The 16,704-nt window shown below is 45.5% G+C and overlaps 1 protein-coding gene across 4 annotated transcripts in view; it reads left to right on the top strand.

Annotated features, from left to right (window-relative positions):
* PIR (pirin (iron-binding nuclear protein)) overlaps positions 1–16,704 on the top strand; it is a 60,680-nt gene that overhangs the window by 42,436 nt on the left and 1,540 nt on the right. For all 4 annotated transcript variants that reach the window (XM_004689873.2, XM_012730220.1, XM_012730221.1 and 1 more), the window contains 3 exons: positions 5,647–5,691; positions 13,059–13,141; positions 15,320–15,386. In XM_004689873.2, coding sequence (XP_004689930.1) covers positions 5,647–5,691; positions 13,059–13,141; positions 15,320–15,386 — 195 coding nt within the window. The remainder of the gene's footprint in view (positions 1–5,646; positions 5,692–13,058; positions 13,142–15,319; positions 15,387–16,704) is intronic.

Here is a 16,704-nt window from a genome sequence, read left to right as displayed (position 1 = left end):
TCTTTCTTTCTTTCTTTCTTTCTTTCTTTCTTTCTTTCTTTCTTTCTTTCTTTCTTTCTTTCTTTCTTTTTTTGCAGTAATTTTTACCATGTCTTCCAAAGCAATCTGATTTTCCTTGCTATAAACTGAAATACAGATAACACTTTGCCACCATTCATTGAGGACATAAGTCTATTTCTAGGATAATCTTTTCCAAGAGACATGTGTCTTCTTCTCCTGTATCCCTCTTCTCTTCCAACTGCATCAGGGTTGGCCTGTGACAGCCACTCTGTTGATTTTTCCACCTTGCACAGTGCCTTTGTCACTAGATATTTCAAAAACTGATCTGGAATGTTAGGCATGGAGGATTGTCATATCATAGAAACCCTCCATTTTGTAAGCCTTCTTGACTTCCCTCAGTATCTGATTTTTCTTGACAGTATAGCAACCAACAGAATTTACCCCGGTGACAGGCAGAACAATGGCCGTACCCTTGTCCCCGGAACCTGTGACTGTGCCAGCTCACCTGGGAAAGGTTGTGTCACTGATGTGGTCATGTGATGCATCTTCAGCTAGGGTATTAACCTGGATAATCCAGGTGGGCTGAATCTAGTCCTAAGGGTCTCTGTGAATGAGAGGGAGAGCCAAGGTCAGATGAGAGAAAGAGATGAGACAGTTTTCTCTTGATGGAATCCCTACAAGGTCACATAGTAACCTAACTGACCTCTCTTCCAGATTGCAGACCTACAAACTTGATGCCTCTCTTGCTGTCCATGTTTGGTTATGAGATGGGGGTAGGAGCCCGTGCTTGGCCAGCTTAGAGACCAAAGAGTAAGCTGTCTGATGTTGTATGATCACAAAGGCACCTTAGGTTACCAGTTCTAGATGCCAGTGTTCATTGGTGCAAGCACCGCATCCTAAGAGCTGTGTAGTTCTTGGCAAGGGCAGGAAGGGGTCCATTCTCTACCTTCTGGGGAACCACCCTGACAATATCTGCTCAGTATAGTGTGCAGGCCATGAGACAGCAGTCTTGGAGCTAGGGATGTGTTCCAGGGAGCAAGGGGCAACCCCTCTGATCATGCCCCTTCTCTGCCATGGGTCCCTGTTCAGCAGAAACCTTGACAGCAACCACTGCAACATCCTGATCTGCATAAATTGGGGGGAAAAAGAAAGGTAAGAAGGGCGGGAAAGAGAACTAGCATCTGTTAGATGCCTACTAAGCGCTGGGCAGTGTGTAGATAACATGAACAACACGTGACACCCCTTTGTACATGCTTATGTCCATGTACATGTATTGTGTATACAGAAATTCAGTACCCCGATCACCCCAACAGCTGTGTTTTGTACAAATCATGTCCTTATCTTTCAAACCAGAAAACGGGTTCAAAGAAGTTCAAAGAAACTTCCAGAATGTTGAGTCTGGTCTAGATCTCCAGAAGATTTGTTTACTGTCACTGTGCGTTCTTTTCTGTTGGTATTTTATAGTTTGTTGGCTGGTTTCCTTCCCGTGGTACCGGGAAGTCCCCTCTAGGGGCCCATTCTTCTGTCCTGCCCCTCCTCTCCCCAGGAGGTGTTTGCGGGGTGAGAATTATTCTTGATCTTAGCCAGAAAGCCAAGAAGCAATTGCTGGGTGATAATTAACCATGGAGGTGGGAGCAGAGAGTGGGTGCTTCCAGAGAAGCAGAGGACCAGAGTAGGAAGAATCTGTCTGCTTACGATGGGGAGTTGGGCTGATCTTGGGACAGCAGAGCACCATTGGTGGCTTTTAAGTGGAACTTCTAGAAAGATCACATTTACTGTGTGTAGAAAATGACTGGGAGGCAACCAGGTGTGATTTTATTTGTAAAAGGAAAGAAAGATGAAATAAACAGCATTGTATATGTTTGCTATTTCATCCTTTCTGCTCTTGTGAATTAAGAAAATTAAAGCAGTACAAAGAAATAAGAGCTTTCCCCTGAAGCTAACAGGGAAAGGGATGAAGAATCAGCTAGGTCTAACGATGAGGAAACATTAGGCACACCTAGACTGAGGAAAGCCCTCCTGTGCTTTGGATGGCAGGGAAGGACTGAGGGGCTAGAACATCATTTTCTTTCTGTCCTAAAAGGTACTGCTGAGGCAACTGACACAATTTGCGTATCTGTACATACATAATGGTATTGTTCTAAACTCATCATGCTTTCCTGGATATTGTATCAGTCTCATAATTTTTACAAGTACTCTATGGTTTTGTAGGAAGATATCCTTGTTTTTAAGAAAGAGACACTAAGTACTTCAGTTGGTAAACAGGTACCAACTCTTTCAGAAGGAGATGAACAAGATTTATTACTAGAGAGAAGGGTGCTAACTCAGATGTGACAACATTAGGCCTGGGAGAATCTGTGCAATCCTCTGCACTATTTTGGTGGGGGTGTTGCCGGTCCCCACTCTGTGTAGCACTTGTGGGGGAGGCTCTTGGGAACCAACACAGCTTTGGGGGTCTGGCAACCGTGTGGCCCAACTTTTGAAGAGTAGTTCACTCTCTCCCTTGCCCTGTTCCCCTCTTTTCTTCCCTCCCCAGGAATGACCTTTGTCAGGGATTTGATGTGGCCTCGGGCTGGGCTTTTTGGAAGGTCACTGGGACCCTGAGCTGTAAGGCAGCAGGAGGACAGCGAGGAGCTGGGTTCAGGCAAGGAAAGCGGGCCAAGGAGAGCTCTCACTGGGGACTTGCAAGAATTGGGAGCCTCCCTAGAATGAGAGCAAATGCCATAGAAAATGATTTACATATTTAAAAGCTTTGCATTTTTATGTTTGGCTGAAGGAGATCTCTTTTCAGTGTGCTGCTGATTAGCATCCTGAGGGACCAGAGGTGAATGCCACCTCCAGTCTGACTCCTTTCCTTTGTCTTTGAGGGGAGGGGAGCACATCCCAGCTGCAAAGCCCAGAAACTTGGAGACCACATTTGTAGAAGGAAGTGTGGAGCCTGTGAACCTTTGACAGAGCAAGAAAAAGTTGGGGGTGGTTTCTGTTCCAGGTGCCAGATATAAAAGTGGGAGGAGGCGTCGGGGAGGGCCGAAAGAGAAGGACCAGGACATCTCAGGCGCCTTACCTGTGCCTTACCTGTGCCATCTGGCTCTTAGCAAAGAAGGAATTCTAGGAAAACGAGGTGGCAGTCACACATGTAGCAATCGCACGAGTTGGCTCTCAGTTTGCTGTAGCTTTCAGAAGCAGTGCATGGTGCAAATGAAAGGCCTCCCTGTATGCAGGGGTCAAGGCTCAGCTCTCAGTGCTGTCAAGCTAAGGGCTGCCCCACAGGATGCCCCAGACTTCTCCTGTCTCCTCTCCGCCTGTTCTGCTCCCCACTTTGTCGCTGGGGAATCCTTCCCCCACCCACCAGCTCTGGTCAACATCCCAGCTCGTGTGTGCATAAATAAATAAATGTTTTATATATTTATATATATATATATATATATATATATATATATATATATAAAATGGAGCTGGTGCTCCCAAGGAGCCTAGATTCCCTCGGTACCAGGAAAGAGGGGCTCTAGATCCTAACAGACGACTCTCACAAGGAGCAAAAGTGGGCGAAGGCACTAAATAAATCGACTTGGCCATTCCTTTCAGCAAGCGTTTGGTCCTTCTGGATCATGTGAAAAGATAAAAAGGGAAAGAAAACAGACCTAGGCAATTGTGTGCAGACTCGTTTTCTGCTTGGAGGGTAAGTAGGAATGAAGAAAGGGCTGGAGGAGAAGTGAGATTAGAACACCCAAAATAATCCAGATAAAAACCCGTTGAGCTTGGGAGCTTCCATCAGATTCAGAAACCATTGGGTGTTTAATACCTGTCACCCTCGGAGAGGGATTGGCTTCACAGGTGATGGCACATCCTCACAATGGAATGTGTTGCAGACTTCCACAGGGATGAGTTATTTCTCTCTGTTTTGACATAGAAAGATATCCCAAACAGAACATTACGTTTGTTCTCATTTTTAAGCAAATAACTGATGGTGCATTAAAAAACAAACCAAAAGCACAAATCCCCAATGGTCAGCAAGACTTGTGTTGGGCTAAGTGTGAAGACTGCAGGGAAGTTTTCAGCTTAGTTGTTATACACTTTTACATTCTGAAAATATTTCACCATTAATGCTTACTGCATTTTACAACCAGAAAAAAAAAGCAATAAATATATTTGCACTTGGAAAAGGAAATTGAAACCATATCAAAAGTGAATTTTTTTGGAAAATCAGCAAAGACAGGGATAGTGGATGTCGAGTTTATTATCAATCAGGCTAAAAGGGGCCAGGGCATCCCAGTGTCCACTGCAAAGCGGAGCAAATGCTGATAGAGCCGTGTGCTCTAGGTAAGCCTGTGGACTCAGGCTGTGAATCGTTGGCACGTGTCTTTAGCATTTGCCACGAACCTCCCTCCCTGAATCACACAACGTGAACACCCCCAGTACGGGTATAGGAATGGTAGCTGGCCCTGAAATGATGGCCAAAACCTTAGAAGACGGAACAGATGGGTCAGTGAGGGAGGAAGGTGTGAGTGAACTATGAGCAAGAAGCGTTACTTCCGGAGTCCTTAGAGTTGTTCTAAAAAATTGTCAGAGAGGACAAACTGAAAGGGAAACCATACCCCGGCCTCCCACAGGCGTCCTTGGTGAGGAGGCCATCCCTCAGATTCTCCTCAGCGGACTCAGGCCAGTCAGTTGCATGTGTTCTTTGCTTTCTCCCTCAGGTGTCGCCATCACCTGCCATCACAGCCAGGTCCCTGGAGGATATTTCATGCTCCATGGCCCTTCCATGCCCACCCGGCTTTTGCTTTCTCCTTCACTACATTGGCACTCACAGGCCCTGCCCTTCTGCCTTGAACTCTGCCCGCCTTTGCCTCCCAGGGCCTTCTCCCTTCCAACTGAAGGCACACGAGTCATGTCCTAAGTCGCCGCTTGTTGCTCAGGGCCCCTCATGGCACCTCAGGCCTCTCCAGGCCCACGGACGATGCACAACCCCGGGCATATCCAGCGCGGCTGCCCTGGCTCTACACTCGTGGCCGAATAGCCACGGTAGTAATTGGGTGAAGGCCCTCTGCCCTCGCCCTCCTCACAGCGAAGAGTACGTCTTCGCGCGGTTGTGGCAGAGGGGCACAAGCCATTGGAATCCTGTTTGGATCCCAGAGGTTTTACAGCCCCAGATCCCTGGGCTGGACACCCTCTTTTCAGATACATGGAAGGGAGCCAGATCACTGAAAACTAGAATGCAATTAAGTCGAGAAAAGCATCTTTCTAGCAATGTCATCGCACTTTGTCCTGGAGGCAGAGCAGGCTGAAGATCACTGTCCTGGCGTGTGGCCCTTACTAGCCTGGTGCTAGTGGGGATACACGCGTTTGGCCACGTGAACTGTAGTGTCTACTTGCATGGCTCTGAATCATTTGGGGCCAGATCAGTTAGGTTTGGGGTGTGTGCGTGTGTGCACATATGAGAGCAAGAATATGTGTTTTGAATATCTCAGAGAACTTATATTTTAAAATACAGATTTAAAAGACAACAAAGAAGTTCATTGACAAATTTGTGTTTTATCTCTGCTACATAAATTCATATATTGCCATTTCCTATTTAGAGATATTTGTTAACTCTGTTCCTTTTCACACGGTAGCATTGATTTTCTAACGTTTGTGGTTCCTTTTCAGGGTGGACCAGCTTCATTTACACCATATCTGGAGATGTGTATATCGGTGAGTTATGAGTACGTCACTCTGGGTTCGCTGCATTATTGTCTGCATCACTGAAGGGGAGGGACTAAGGTGAAACCAGTCCTGTGGCTAATTGAACAGCCCCCCTTCTTCCCGTCTGTACACCTCTGTACATCTTGGTACGCCCAGGTCAGGGCACCCCTCAGATGCCAGCATGTTCAGTGAGGGAGAATAATGAACACCAGCCCAATGGCGGCCATCTTCGTGTGGCCTGTGTACAATGTTGACACATTGCTAGTGTTGGCAGCCTCTACCGATGAAGGGATGGAGCCCATACAAGCTCCAAGGAGCAGGAATCTATCTTCAGGGTGGAGAGAGAAGAATCTGCAGAGCCAGGTACCTCTGAGAACCTTGGCTTAGAGTCAATTTTCTCTTTTTCTGATGATTGTATATGCATTACTTAGTGAGTCTCATTGAAGAGAGGCATTCAAAATCCAACCAACTCTTAAGGATTCCGATTTTATATAGTAAAAATGGGCGTGGTTCCTCTTTCAATGAATAGCTGTTCATTTACGGGTCAGAAGCAAAATTCATTCATTTACTTATCTATTATTTTTTCAATTCAGCTACCACTGTTTTCCATCCTCCGTAGTGTTTTGACAGGTGTGCTCAGGTGTGGTCACACTGGTTCCCCACCAACAAGCACCCAGAGTGTCCACCACTGCCCACTGTCCTCCCCACCCCGCTGTATCCCGACTCTTTAATTCTAGCACGTGAGAAAGTGTGCAGAAGTTTTTGTTGTCATGTCCACAAGCCCACACACACATTAAATGACAGTAATCCTGCGGAAGGAAGGAAGCATCGTTCATTTTTAGGATCTTTTGAAAATCTTCAGTATCGTATCGTCCTCTCTGAAAAGTAAAAGCCATTTTTTATGGTGGTGGTGGTGCCCCTGATTTATGATTTGCAGAGAAATAAAATAAACTAATAAACCTGCACAGATGGAAAGTAAATAAGGCAAACCCATGAACCATCAGGTGACAAGGAGCCACAAAGATGTGTGTAGAATGAGAAAAGGCAGGGGTGCTGGGCCCCAGTAGCCCCCAGAGCACAGATCTGCTCATCATGGGCTGGAGCTTCAGCTGTGCCAGAGAAGCAGCTGCGGGAGCAAGTAACCGGTCCCAGGGCTGTTGCAAGGAAGCGCTGTAGAGCCACTGAAATGCAAATTTCATAGACTTTCATGTGCCATGAAATGACACTCTTGATTTTTTCTACATTTGAGCATATAAAAATCCTTCTTAGTTTGTTGGCTTTGCCGATGCTCATGTTTGATTTAGTTTAATGTAGAGGATAAGAGGGAGAAAAGTTAATCTTCACGGCGTGTTTTAATCATCATGAAGACCTTGTTTTCCAGCCACCCCTTTATTCCAAAGTTCCAAGAGGAACGCACAGCAGTCAGAGGGCTGGGGGTGACTTACACGGCCATGTGTTTTTCTGTCTGGAGGTGAGGCCTACTTTCCTGAGTCATATCCACTCACTGGCCTGGGCCCCCTTGCGCAAAACATCTGGCAGGAAGTGGGGTCAGAGTCTGTCGTGTTGGCACAAGCTCACATTTGTCCGGAGCAAGCTGGACCGTGGAGAGAATCCAGCTCCCCGATCTGGTCTCTGGGGCTCTGCTGTAGCCAAAGAGTGACTGGCCAGATGACCTCATTTGAATTTTATCTCCTTCCCTTCCTCCTACCCACCCCTCATAGAGCTGTGAGTGAGAAAAACAAAAGGGCAAGAAAAAGTCGCTGGAGAAGAAATGACAAAGCAGAAAGAGCTATTGAGTCTACACTGATGTATAAAATCTACAGAGAGAATCCAGAAAATGCTTCCTAACTTAACTGCCTCAGTTTATCTTGCTTATAAAGTTAGGATGGGGTGGCACGAACTGATAAGCAAGTAACTGTCTTTTTTCAAAATGCCAGGACCTCCCTTCTGTTGAAATAGATGCCATAAACATATATACTTGGACTATTGGGCTGGAATAGACAGCAGTGGGCATTGAGCAGGCAGTCTGGGGAGATGCCACAGAATTGAGATTTAGGACCGTTAAAATGTTAATTGATATAGAAGTGCTCAGATGATATATATTAGTAGACAGCTTGAGCACAGACAGGTGGGGCTTGAATGTTAAAAAAAAAAAAGAAGAAGAAGAAGAAGAAAAGAAAAGAAGAAAATGCCGGTCATTCACTAGTGTGGAAGTTAGTCAGACATTTTAAAGTTCAAGGTAGGTATAGTGGAGCCGCGGAACTACCTTCTGTTGGCACGCTGGAGGAGTTCAAAGAGTTAGCACGTATTCACTTAAAAAGTATTTGTTTGAGGTTTTTTCTGCTCTTTAGGAATTGTAATTTTTGATACTGTTTTGCAGGCCTCAGCTGATGGTCAAATAGTAACTTTGGAATGGGGGGGGGTAGAGAGCGATTTGACACCAAGCCCATTAGCCAGCCCCCAACTGGAATCTGTGTGGTATAGGATTAAAATGAACTGAAAATGGCCTGAATGCCCATAGAAGCTCTGAGCTGAGCTAAACACAACCTTGCTCGTTAACGCAGACCCAAAGGGCAGAAGAGTTTGTGTCCTGTCCCCCAACCCTTGGGACAGTGCAGCAGCTTGGACGCCAGTCTCTTAGAAGGGCCAGTGGTGAATATGCGATTTTGGGCTTAGAATAGATAGTTCGAAATGTAAAAAGTATTTGCGGTTGTTAAAATGAGAGTTTATGGGCCCTCCCTGGTGGCGCAGCTAGTTAAAGCACTGCACTAAGAAGCTTAAGCCCCTTCCACATGAGTTCGATCCCCGCCTGCCCCGAGGTGACCCACATGGCGTGGCAGACCTCTCCTGACCCGCCCACTGCTCCCTTCAGCAGTGGACTTCGTCGATCTGCCTGTTCTGCTCCCCACTCTGTCTCTGGTGAATCCTCTCACCCTCCGCATCTCTGGCTGGTATCCCAGTTCTGTATGAAAAAAATGGATAAATCTTTTAAAAAAAATGAGAATTTATGTAGGCAGAATGCTTCAGGCTTATTCTAGTTAAGTAATCACAAGTAAATTAAGTGCTTGGTTTGTGCTCAGCTTCTGCTCCAGATTCTGGGTGGTCTTAAGAAGTTTGACATGGCCCCTAGATCTTAAATAAAGGTGGGGTGTCCCTCAGAAACCCTCAAACTGGCCTCCAAACCCAAACAAACTGGATCAACCAGTGCACTTCACACCAAGTGATCTGCTGAGGGAGGGCCGCCACCCCTAGATCCCCTCCTGGGGTGCACCTGCTCTTTGCCCCACCCCCAGCCAGTCGAAGTGGATGTAAAGGCAGCTGTGATTACTCTCAAGTCTATTTCTTCCAGTTGCTCCCATCATTGAAATGATGTAATTTAATTAAGCATTGTAAATTAATGATATTAGTGTGAAAAGAGAGGTATTTCTAGAACAACTAGGTCAGATGCTTTGCAAAAGCAAGTTGCTGAAGGAAACCCCATGAATTCCTATGGAGAGATGGCAGCAAAAGATTGAGGGAAAGTGTAAATATCTAGAAGGATTTGGGCAGCACCGGCGGGTGTGCTTCAGGAAGAAAGACAGTTTCAGTCCCGGTGGGGACCTTCTTGACTCCATCTGTACAACTTGGCAGAGGAAGGCACATTTGCACTTGAAAAGCTCCAGGCAGTTTGTCTTGCAATGAATGACCTTTGTTACCTCAGATAAGAGGGCTAACTGTACGTGTGAAATGGATGATAGCGAAATTTATGATGGAAGTACCAGAGTGTGTGGAACAGAGAGGAAACTGGATCGGCAGAGAAGGAAAAGGAAAAAAAGTGTGGTGTGTGGAGAAACAATTCACAGCAATGAATGACATGCCGAAGGTACAGCACTAACTTTAGAATATGTTTTCAAGTATTTTGCCCTTTTATGACTGTTTAGGGCAAACAAAAATATTTGCAATTCAATTGTTTTTAGTTAAATTTTCCTTAGCTGCACTATTAGATTTAACATTCTTGGCAAAGCATCTCGATGGAAACTATTTATTATCTGATTTGGCTCCCTTTGTAATTGAAAGTAGTCAGAAACAATAAAATATATTTTCTTTGAGGCTTATTTTAGGTTCGGGAGATAACCAGATGGGTGAAACAGCATAAAAATGACATGAAGATAGAATCAGTCTTTGTTTTCTGTGACCCTGTTGTAAACATCTCAGGAAATAAACAGAAGCAACGTTAGAACCATCAGCCTGGAAACCTGACCAGGTGTCCTTCAGCAAAGCCGCCTGAGGTGGGCGTGTCAGATGGCCTCCCCAGCATGCAAACTGACTCCTCTCTCAGTCAACCAAGAGAAAGGGCAGAAGGGGCATTCTAACCTTAGGATAACACTCATAGGGAGACCGGAACTCTTGTTTCTAAATTAAGATTTCCTCATGGACCAGTGAACAACACCATAGTCAGGCCAGCCATCCTGATAGGAGGTGGGGAGAAATCCCAACTCAGCAGATATTGAGAGCTGTCTCTTGCCAGCTCGCTCCATTAAAACACAGTGAGCAGGCTTTGTAAACTGTTGCTGTGTGTTTCCTGAAACAACCTACATCATAAAATACAGGGCCAGGAGTGGGCCACGTGGGTGATGGGTGTTATATATGAATTAGTTAAAGATAAAGACGAAACATGGTTCATTGCTCCCAAGGAATCTCAGCAAAACACACTTATTCATAAACCGCTTTGCTGTATCCCCGTTAAAAATACTCCCAACTTGAAGTGAGATTATTCTTGGACTCGCAGACGTCTTCTTTTGCGAAATCCTTGCATGGCTGGAAAATCCATGGACTTCTGTCATCCACTTCCATGACCTTTGCCGACCCGAAAGAGAACTTGAGTGCTGTGCTTGTGTACTTGAAGGAGCCAGTGGGGTACCTCTTCCCTGAGCTCCCGTAGGCAGCTTGGAATTGCCCACAACGGGAGCATTTATTTACACCATGGAAATGGGCCCACACTACTGATTCGTTTGTTGCTACTCTTGTCCCCAAAGTCCGTTGTTAAACATTGTACAGCACACCAGTGCCTCTGGGACAGAGGGTCTGTCCTTTTTGGTGTCGTGGATCCTTTAGAGTTGGGCAACCTCCCTCTCCCACATTGTTGTTATTATTATTATTTTGGGTAGTTCGATGGTATCTTTAAAATGTTAAAGGAACAAGCTTATCACATAGTGACTTGTGTGCTTTTCTAATGACATTTGAAATAATATGATCTAGCGAGAGGTCAACTCTCAATTGTAATTACATAAACTTATTTTGAGGTATCTGTCACCTTGTAATAGGATACAGAAAATATCTGTGTGTTCCGCTGGAGATAAGTCATTGGTCCAAGCTGATACTCCTGTGGTTGATTGGCTACATTCAAGAAGGAAGGGAAAGCCGCATTTCAGTTAGGTGCTAGTCTAAAGATGTCATTTGTCCAAGTCTCTGCATGCTGTGCATTCGACTCTTGGGTCCCTTTGAAGTACACTGACTCCAGCTTAGGAATTCCTCCTCTAGTAGAGTCCTGATGTTGCCGTCGTCGTAGTAAACTTGCCTTGTTCAGGTGATCTCCAAAGTGGAAGTGAGAAGAATTTCTCCAGAAACTAAAGCTATGTTTGGACGCTAGTCAAAATTCACAAAATGCACAAATTATGTTTCCATTATATGTAATTCCTCAAGCTGGTATTTCATTTAAATAAGTGAGCCCGTATTGAGTATTCCGCTTCAGCCCCAGTATGTCCTTACTTATATCCCAAATACCATACAGGTGTACTCCCCCCGCCCCGGCCAGACATCTTCATGGGCTTGCTTACACTGCTTGGACTCTTCTCTCTGTTCATGTCTGTATTTCCCAGCCACTAAAAGATCTGCTCCTACCCCGCTCACCAGCCTCCTGTGACTGTTGTCATCCAGTGTGGCTTCTCCATTCTCGGGCTTTCTCGTGCAGAATCACTGTTGTTCTCTTTGGACCACGACAGCATTCTTTTCCTAGTGAGGATCACGTGGGACTCCTCTCTCCCACTGTTGTCAGATCCTTTAGGTTCCTTCACAGCTGCCTCTCAAGCCCCATCCACGCCTTTTCACGGCCCCTTCACAGTTCAAGCTGTAATTCATTTTCACATAGACTCTGACCACAAAATAACAGGTCATCCTAACTTCATTCTTGCCTCTTTGGGTTGAGTCTGTTCTCTGCCCCTAGAATTATTTGCCCAAGACAAATCTGATCATTTCACACACATCCTCCCTCTCCTCAAAGGCTGTCTAATTTAACATGGCTTTCAAATCTTTCCCTGATCTGTAGCCGGCCTACTTTTCCATGATTCTTCCCATAAGAAAGGTTCCGCAGAGCAGAAGGCTCACCATCCCCTCGGAGGGGCACACTCCCAGCACCTTCCCTCGCGCAGTCTGTCCTTTGTCTGCAGCGCCCTTCCCGAAGAGCCCTGTCAAGTTCAACTCCTCTACAAATCAATTCTGGGACCGCTGGCCTGGAATCAGCACGTACATACCTGTTATCTCATGGAACCTTGCACAAATGCTGTACTTACTGTTGCCTTTAACACACGATTTCACTTGTGTTATTTCACCTGGAAACCTTAGTATCAAGGTATGGCAACATGTCTAGCCTGAAAACTGCCCCCACCCCTTACCCCCTCCTCCCTACACACACACAGCATTTAGCACAGGCCTTTGTTCACAGCAATCCAACTGACTTTTTTTCAGTTGAATTGTGTTTTAAATTCTCATTCAGAGCTACTCAATATATAGCATTAAGTTAGTTTTAAATATACACAGTGATTCTATATTTGTATCTATTATAAAAGTATCACAGTAAGTCTAATATCTGTCACCACATATAGTCAAAAATTCTTTTTTTTTGCCAAGTATGTGATGACTTTATGAATTTTTATTTCATTTCTCCCACAGAGATTTTTAATTATTTGTATGCAAGGACTCTGCCTTGTATTTCTTTCTGTCTTCTAGTACTACCCAGTTGTAGGTGCTCAATAAATACTTGTTGAAATGAATTAGTGGTGCCATTTACTGATTTTCCCAAGTATGATTAATTCTTAGGAGATTTATCATTTGCCCCAGGAAACACTCGTCTTAACACATAGTGCCAAGGACTGTGCTTATTCATTGAATTACTAGGCAGGACACTGATAGCGCAAATGGAAACACGGTGCAGAGCTCACCTCCTGCTCTTTTCCACAGTGGAAACCAGCCATTTTCAGACATCAGTAATTACAAATATCATCAAATAAGAAATTTAAGGAAATTCCTAAGTCAGTTCTGAGATTAAAATGTGTACATGGTGTTCTAAGTGTCCTATGACGAGTATTAAATTTACCGACTCTTTTTTTTTTTTTCTGTAGGGCCCGATGATGCACAAGAGAAAATAGAACCTTACCACACAGCGGTGCTGGGGGATGGTGACAGTGTCCAGGTGGAGAACAAGGTGAGTGTTGCAAATCTTGAATTTTCTTAACTTGTTCTTAACTTTCTACAGACTTCCAGAAAAATACCTGGGTCTCCTGTGTAGCTACAAGTATTTCCATCTTCTTTGGAGAAAGAAGCTATGCCACAAGCTTATTGGCCTTTCATTCATGCCTATTTCTCTTGTTTTATATTAAAGTTTTCTTTATACCGATGCCTCATCTTCTAGAGTCACCCTAGAAACTCGCATCTGGAGGCAAAGATTTCCCGTGTCTCTTCACTTTCTTGCTTTCTACAGTTGAATCGTTTTTACTTTCAGCTGAAGTGAAACAGGGTCGGCCCTCGAGCCCAGCGGCAGCTCTGCGGGCGTGCTCCTAGGAGCGCTTTGCCCGCCACCGCATCTTGAACTGAGAGGAGCATCCTCTGGGTCTCATGGACATTTTGTGTTGAGTCCCTGCTTCTAAGTGAAGTTTCTGCTATTTTAGGAGTGTCAGCAGCTTGCTCTTTCCCCTGCTTCCTTCCCCTTGGGTGACGCCTCACCTGCTTGTGAGCCGTGAAGCCAATGGACTGCTTTGAGTCCCTCTGTTAAAGAGGACTGAGGAGATGACTGGGCCAAAGCGCCTGAAAGGGGGGTTTTCAAAACCAGGCGTGACGACCGTCAGCGTGCCGGTCCCTGGTGGAGAGACTGACTGGCCCTGGCCTCTGTCCCTGGTGCTGTCCAGGTGGCGATGGCCAGGGCGGGGGTGTTGTCTTAGCTTCTCTCCTGATAACTCGCCAACAGCTGCCTTCATCACTTGCGGTTAGCCATGAACTGTGTGGTGGAGAGAAGAAAACCCCATGAGCACCCGAGAAATGCCTGTCTGAGGCTTCACACTCATAAATACTCGGTTGTCCTGCATGAAACTGCCACTTTGGACCTATAATAATGACAGCTTCATCCATTTCCACCCAGTGCAAGAAAGAGGCCCGGAAGCTATTCATCAGAATATGAACCTCGGCAAAAGATAAGGGCTTGCAGGTGAAACAAAGCACAAGAAAGAAATGATAGAGGGGTGGGAGCGTGGCAGGCTGAGCACTCAGGACCCAAAGGCGTCGGCAGAAACCACCCGCAGCCGGGGGAGCGGGCGGTCCCCCAGCAAGGGCGTCCCTGGTGGCAGGCCTTCATTCGTCCCGCAACTGCTGCTGTGTGTAGTACAGACACTTCAGAAACAGAAAGATTTCCATGAAAACCAGTTATTTAAGAAGTTAGCATTTATGTGGGTGGGTGCGGCCACACCCATAGGAAAGCAAGAAGCCCCACTCACAGAAAAGAGCTTGATGGTGTGATCTCGATTTTGCCGCATATTAGCCCCGTGACCTTGACATTTCTCAACATTTCTGAGCATCCATTTCTTCGTAAGATGGAAGTAATGATGCCAGCCACAAGGCTGTTAGGAAGAACGCCGAGATGACGGCCGCCAGAAGTCGGCCCCGGCTCTGACACAGGCGTCTACAAGTCATGTCCAACAGGCCGAGTTCCAAGCCGGTTTTGTAATGAAGTTTTACTGAACCCCAGCCAGGCACACCCTGGCTTTCTTTGGGTGCTTTCACCCCGCAAATGGCAGGCAAGACAGGTCCTAAAAGAAGGAGCATTGGAAGCAATGATGGCACATCCACAGATGCACTTAGAGAAGTCATCGGTGATTTCCCTTTGAGTGCTTAGCACACCCAGTCCCTGCAGTGCACCCACTGGAGATGGGAGGCAGATGGGGACGTGCAGGGAGCCACGGGCCTGGGTCGAGGGGCTCCCCCACTTCGCCCCCCGCTGGGCTCTTGTTCCTTAGCCAGTAAGGTAGACAGACAAGTGCTGGCCCACCGTGCAGGAAAATGGGGATGAGGCCACCTTCCAGCCCTCTGAGTCAGCCTGGCTGGCAGTGCAACGGACCACTGCATCGTCCCAGCTGACAAGCTGAACACATAACAGATGTGCCTGGTCCCAGCGTAATTCGCCATGTGTGATTTGAGCTGTCCTCTCTAATTAAGGTCTAAGCACCAATTCTAACAAGTAAATCTATTGAAAATGTATGTATGTGGTAATTTTGATAAAGATAAAACGCATGAAGATCTACTGATTTTGAAAGCCAGAATGTCCGCTTCATTCTTAGTGTGACATTGGAAAGTAAGCATGTTTATTGCTTGATTCTTTCTTCATTGACTTTAGGGCCCTGAGAAAAGTCATTTTGTCCTTATTGCTGGGGAGCCATTACAAGAACCAGTAGTCCAGCATGGTAAGCCCCAAACGGTGGTGGATTCCTTCCATTTTCTTTGAAAGTAGTGTGCATGTGCAGAATGCTTGCAAAGAATAGCTGGATTTTAACCTCTATCCAGCCACAACTTTTGTTTCATTTCTCCATTGTCAGAGGGGGAAATGTACACGGCATTTATTTCTATATGCATTCACTTTCCTTCAAAGCAATATTGTGGGGAAAACAAAGATGGAATTTCAACTTACAAAGAGATTTTTGCTCTGCTGGGGAAGTGAATATCATTTTGATCTTGACCAAAAATAGCTGATTTCTGTTCTGCCCTTGTAGTCTGTTGTAATTGTAAGTGAAAAATCAGAACCTCTTAAGAATATTTCTTTCAGTTTCTCAAATATTAGTCACTTTTTTGTATACTTTTAAAATGCATGGAGGTGACTGTGAGATAGTAGAAATAGGCAGAAAAGCCTGGAATAGGTATCCATAGCAGCCACCTTAATTCTGTCTCATCTCCCTCATATTATTTTTATTTGATTAAACAAGGAACACCGAACACCACCTACAACCCAGCTTACTACTTAGGTAAATGCCAACAAAACATGACACTTGTCATTTCATCTGGTAAATTCTCACTAGGTAGTAATTGGATGGATGGATGGATGGGTGGATGGATGGATGGATGGATGGATGGATGGATGGATGGATGGATGGATGGATGGATGGATGGATGGATGGATGGATGGATGGATGGATGGATGGATGGATGGATGGATGGGTGGGTGGGTGGATGGATGGGTGGGTGGGTGGATGGATGTATTTAAATGCCTGCTGCCTTCTTGCCTGAAGTCTCCCAAAAGGCCTCAACATCATCAAGACTCAGCTTCTAGACCAAAGTGAATGCCAAATCTGTACTCATATGCCAACAGCAGTTAAAAAGTTTGAATGTATGATTCCCTCTGGATAACACAGTTATATTTTACTCAGGACCCCTTAGAGAGAAAACCCTTTAGACAAGGAACTTCCTTTAAAGGAGTATCAGGAACCTCTCACAGAAGGAATGTACTGAATGGACAATTCAGCTGAAATGTCAACTGCTGATTGGCAGCTGCCGACTGCTTTGTAAAAACTGGCCTTGTCAGTCCAATGTGTCTTAAGAGTGATAGTCAAAACAGACCCGGTGGCCCCTACAATGTGTGAAGAAGAGGGAAGAGACAGACACATTGCCTTCTAGTGATTAAGGGAGGGTTTCTGTATCTTTAGCAAAACTTGAGGTTAGACCAAGAAATTAGACAAAGGGCTTGGCAGTCTAGGACCTAGGGGCCAAATCTGCATATTGCATGTTTTT

This window comes from Condylura cristata, unplaced genomic scaffold (assembly GCF_000260355.1).
Source record: "Condylura cristata isolate star-nosed mole 26May11 unplaced genomic scaffold, ConCri1.0 scaffold00027, whole genome shotgun sequence".
NCBI classification, from domain to species: Eukaryota; Metazoa; Chordata; class Mammalia; order Eulipotyphla; family Talpidae; genus Condylura; species Condylura cristata.
This window is presented reverse-complemented; position numbering and strand designations above follow the sequence as displayed.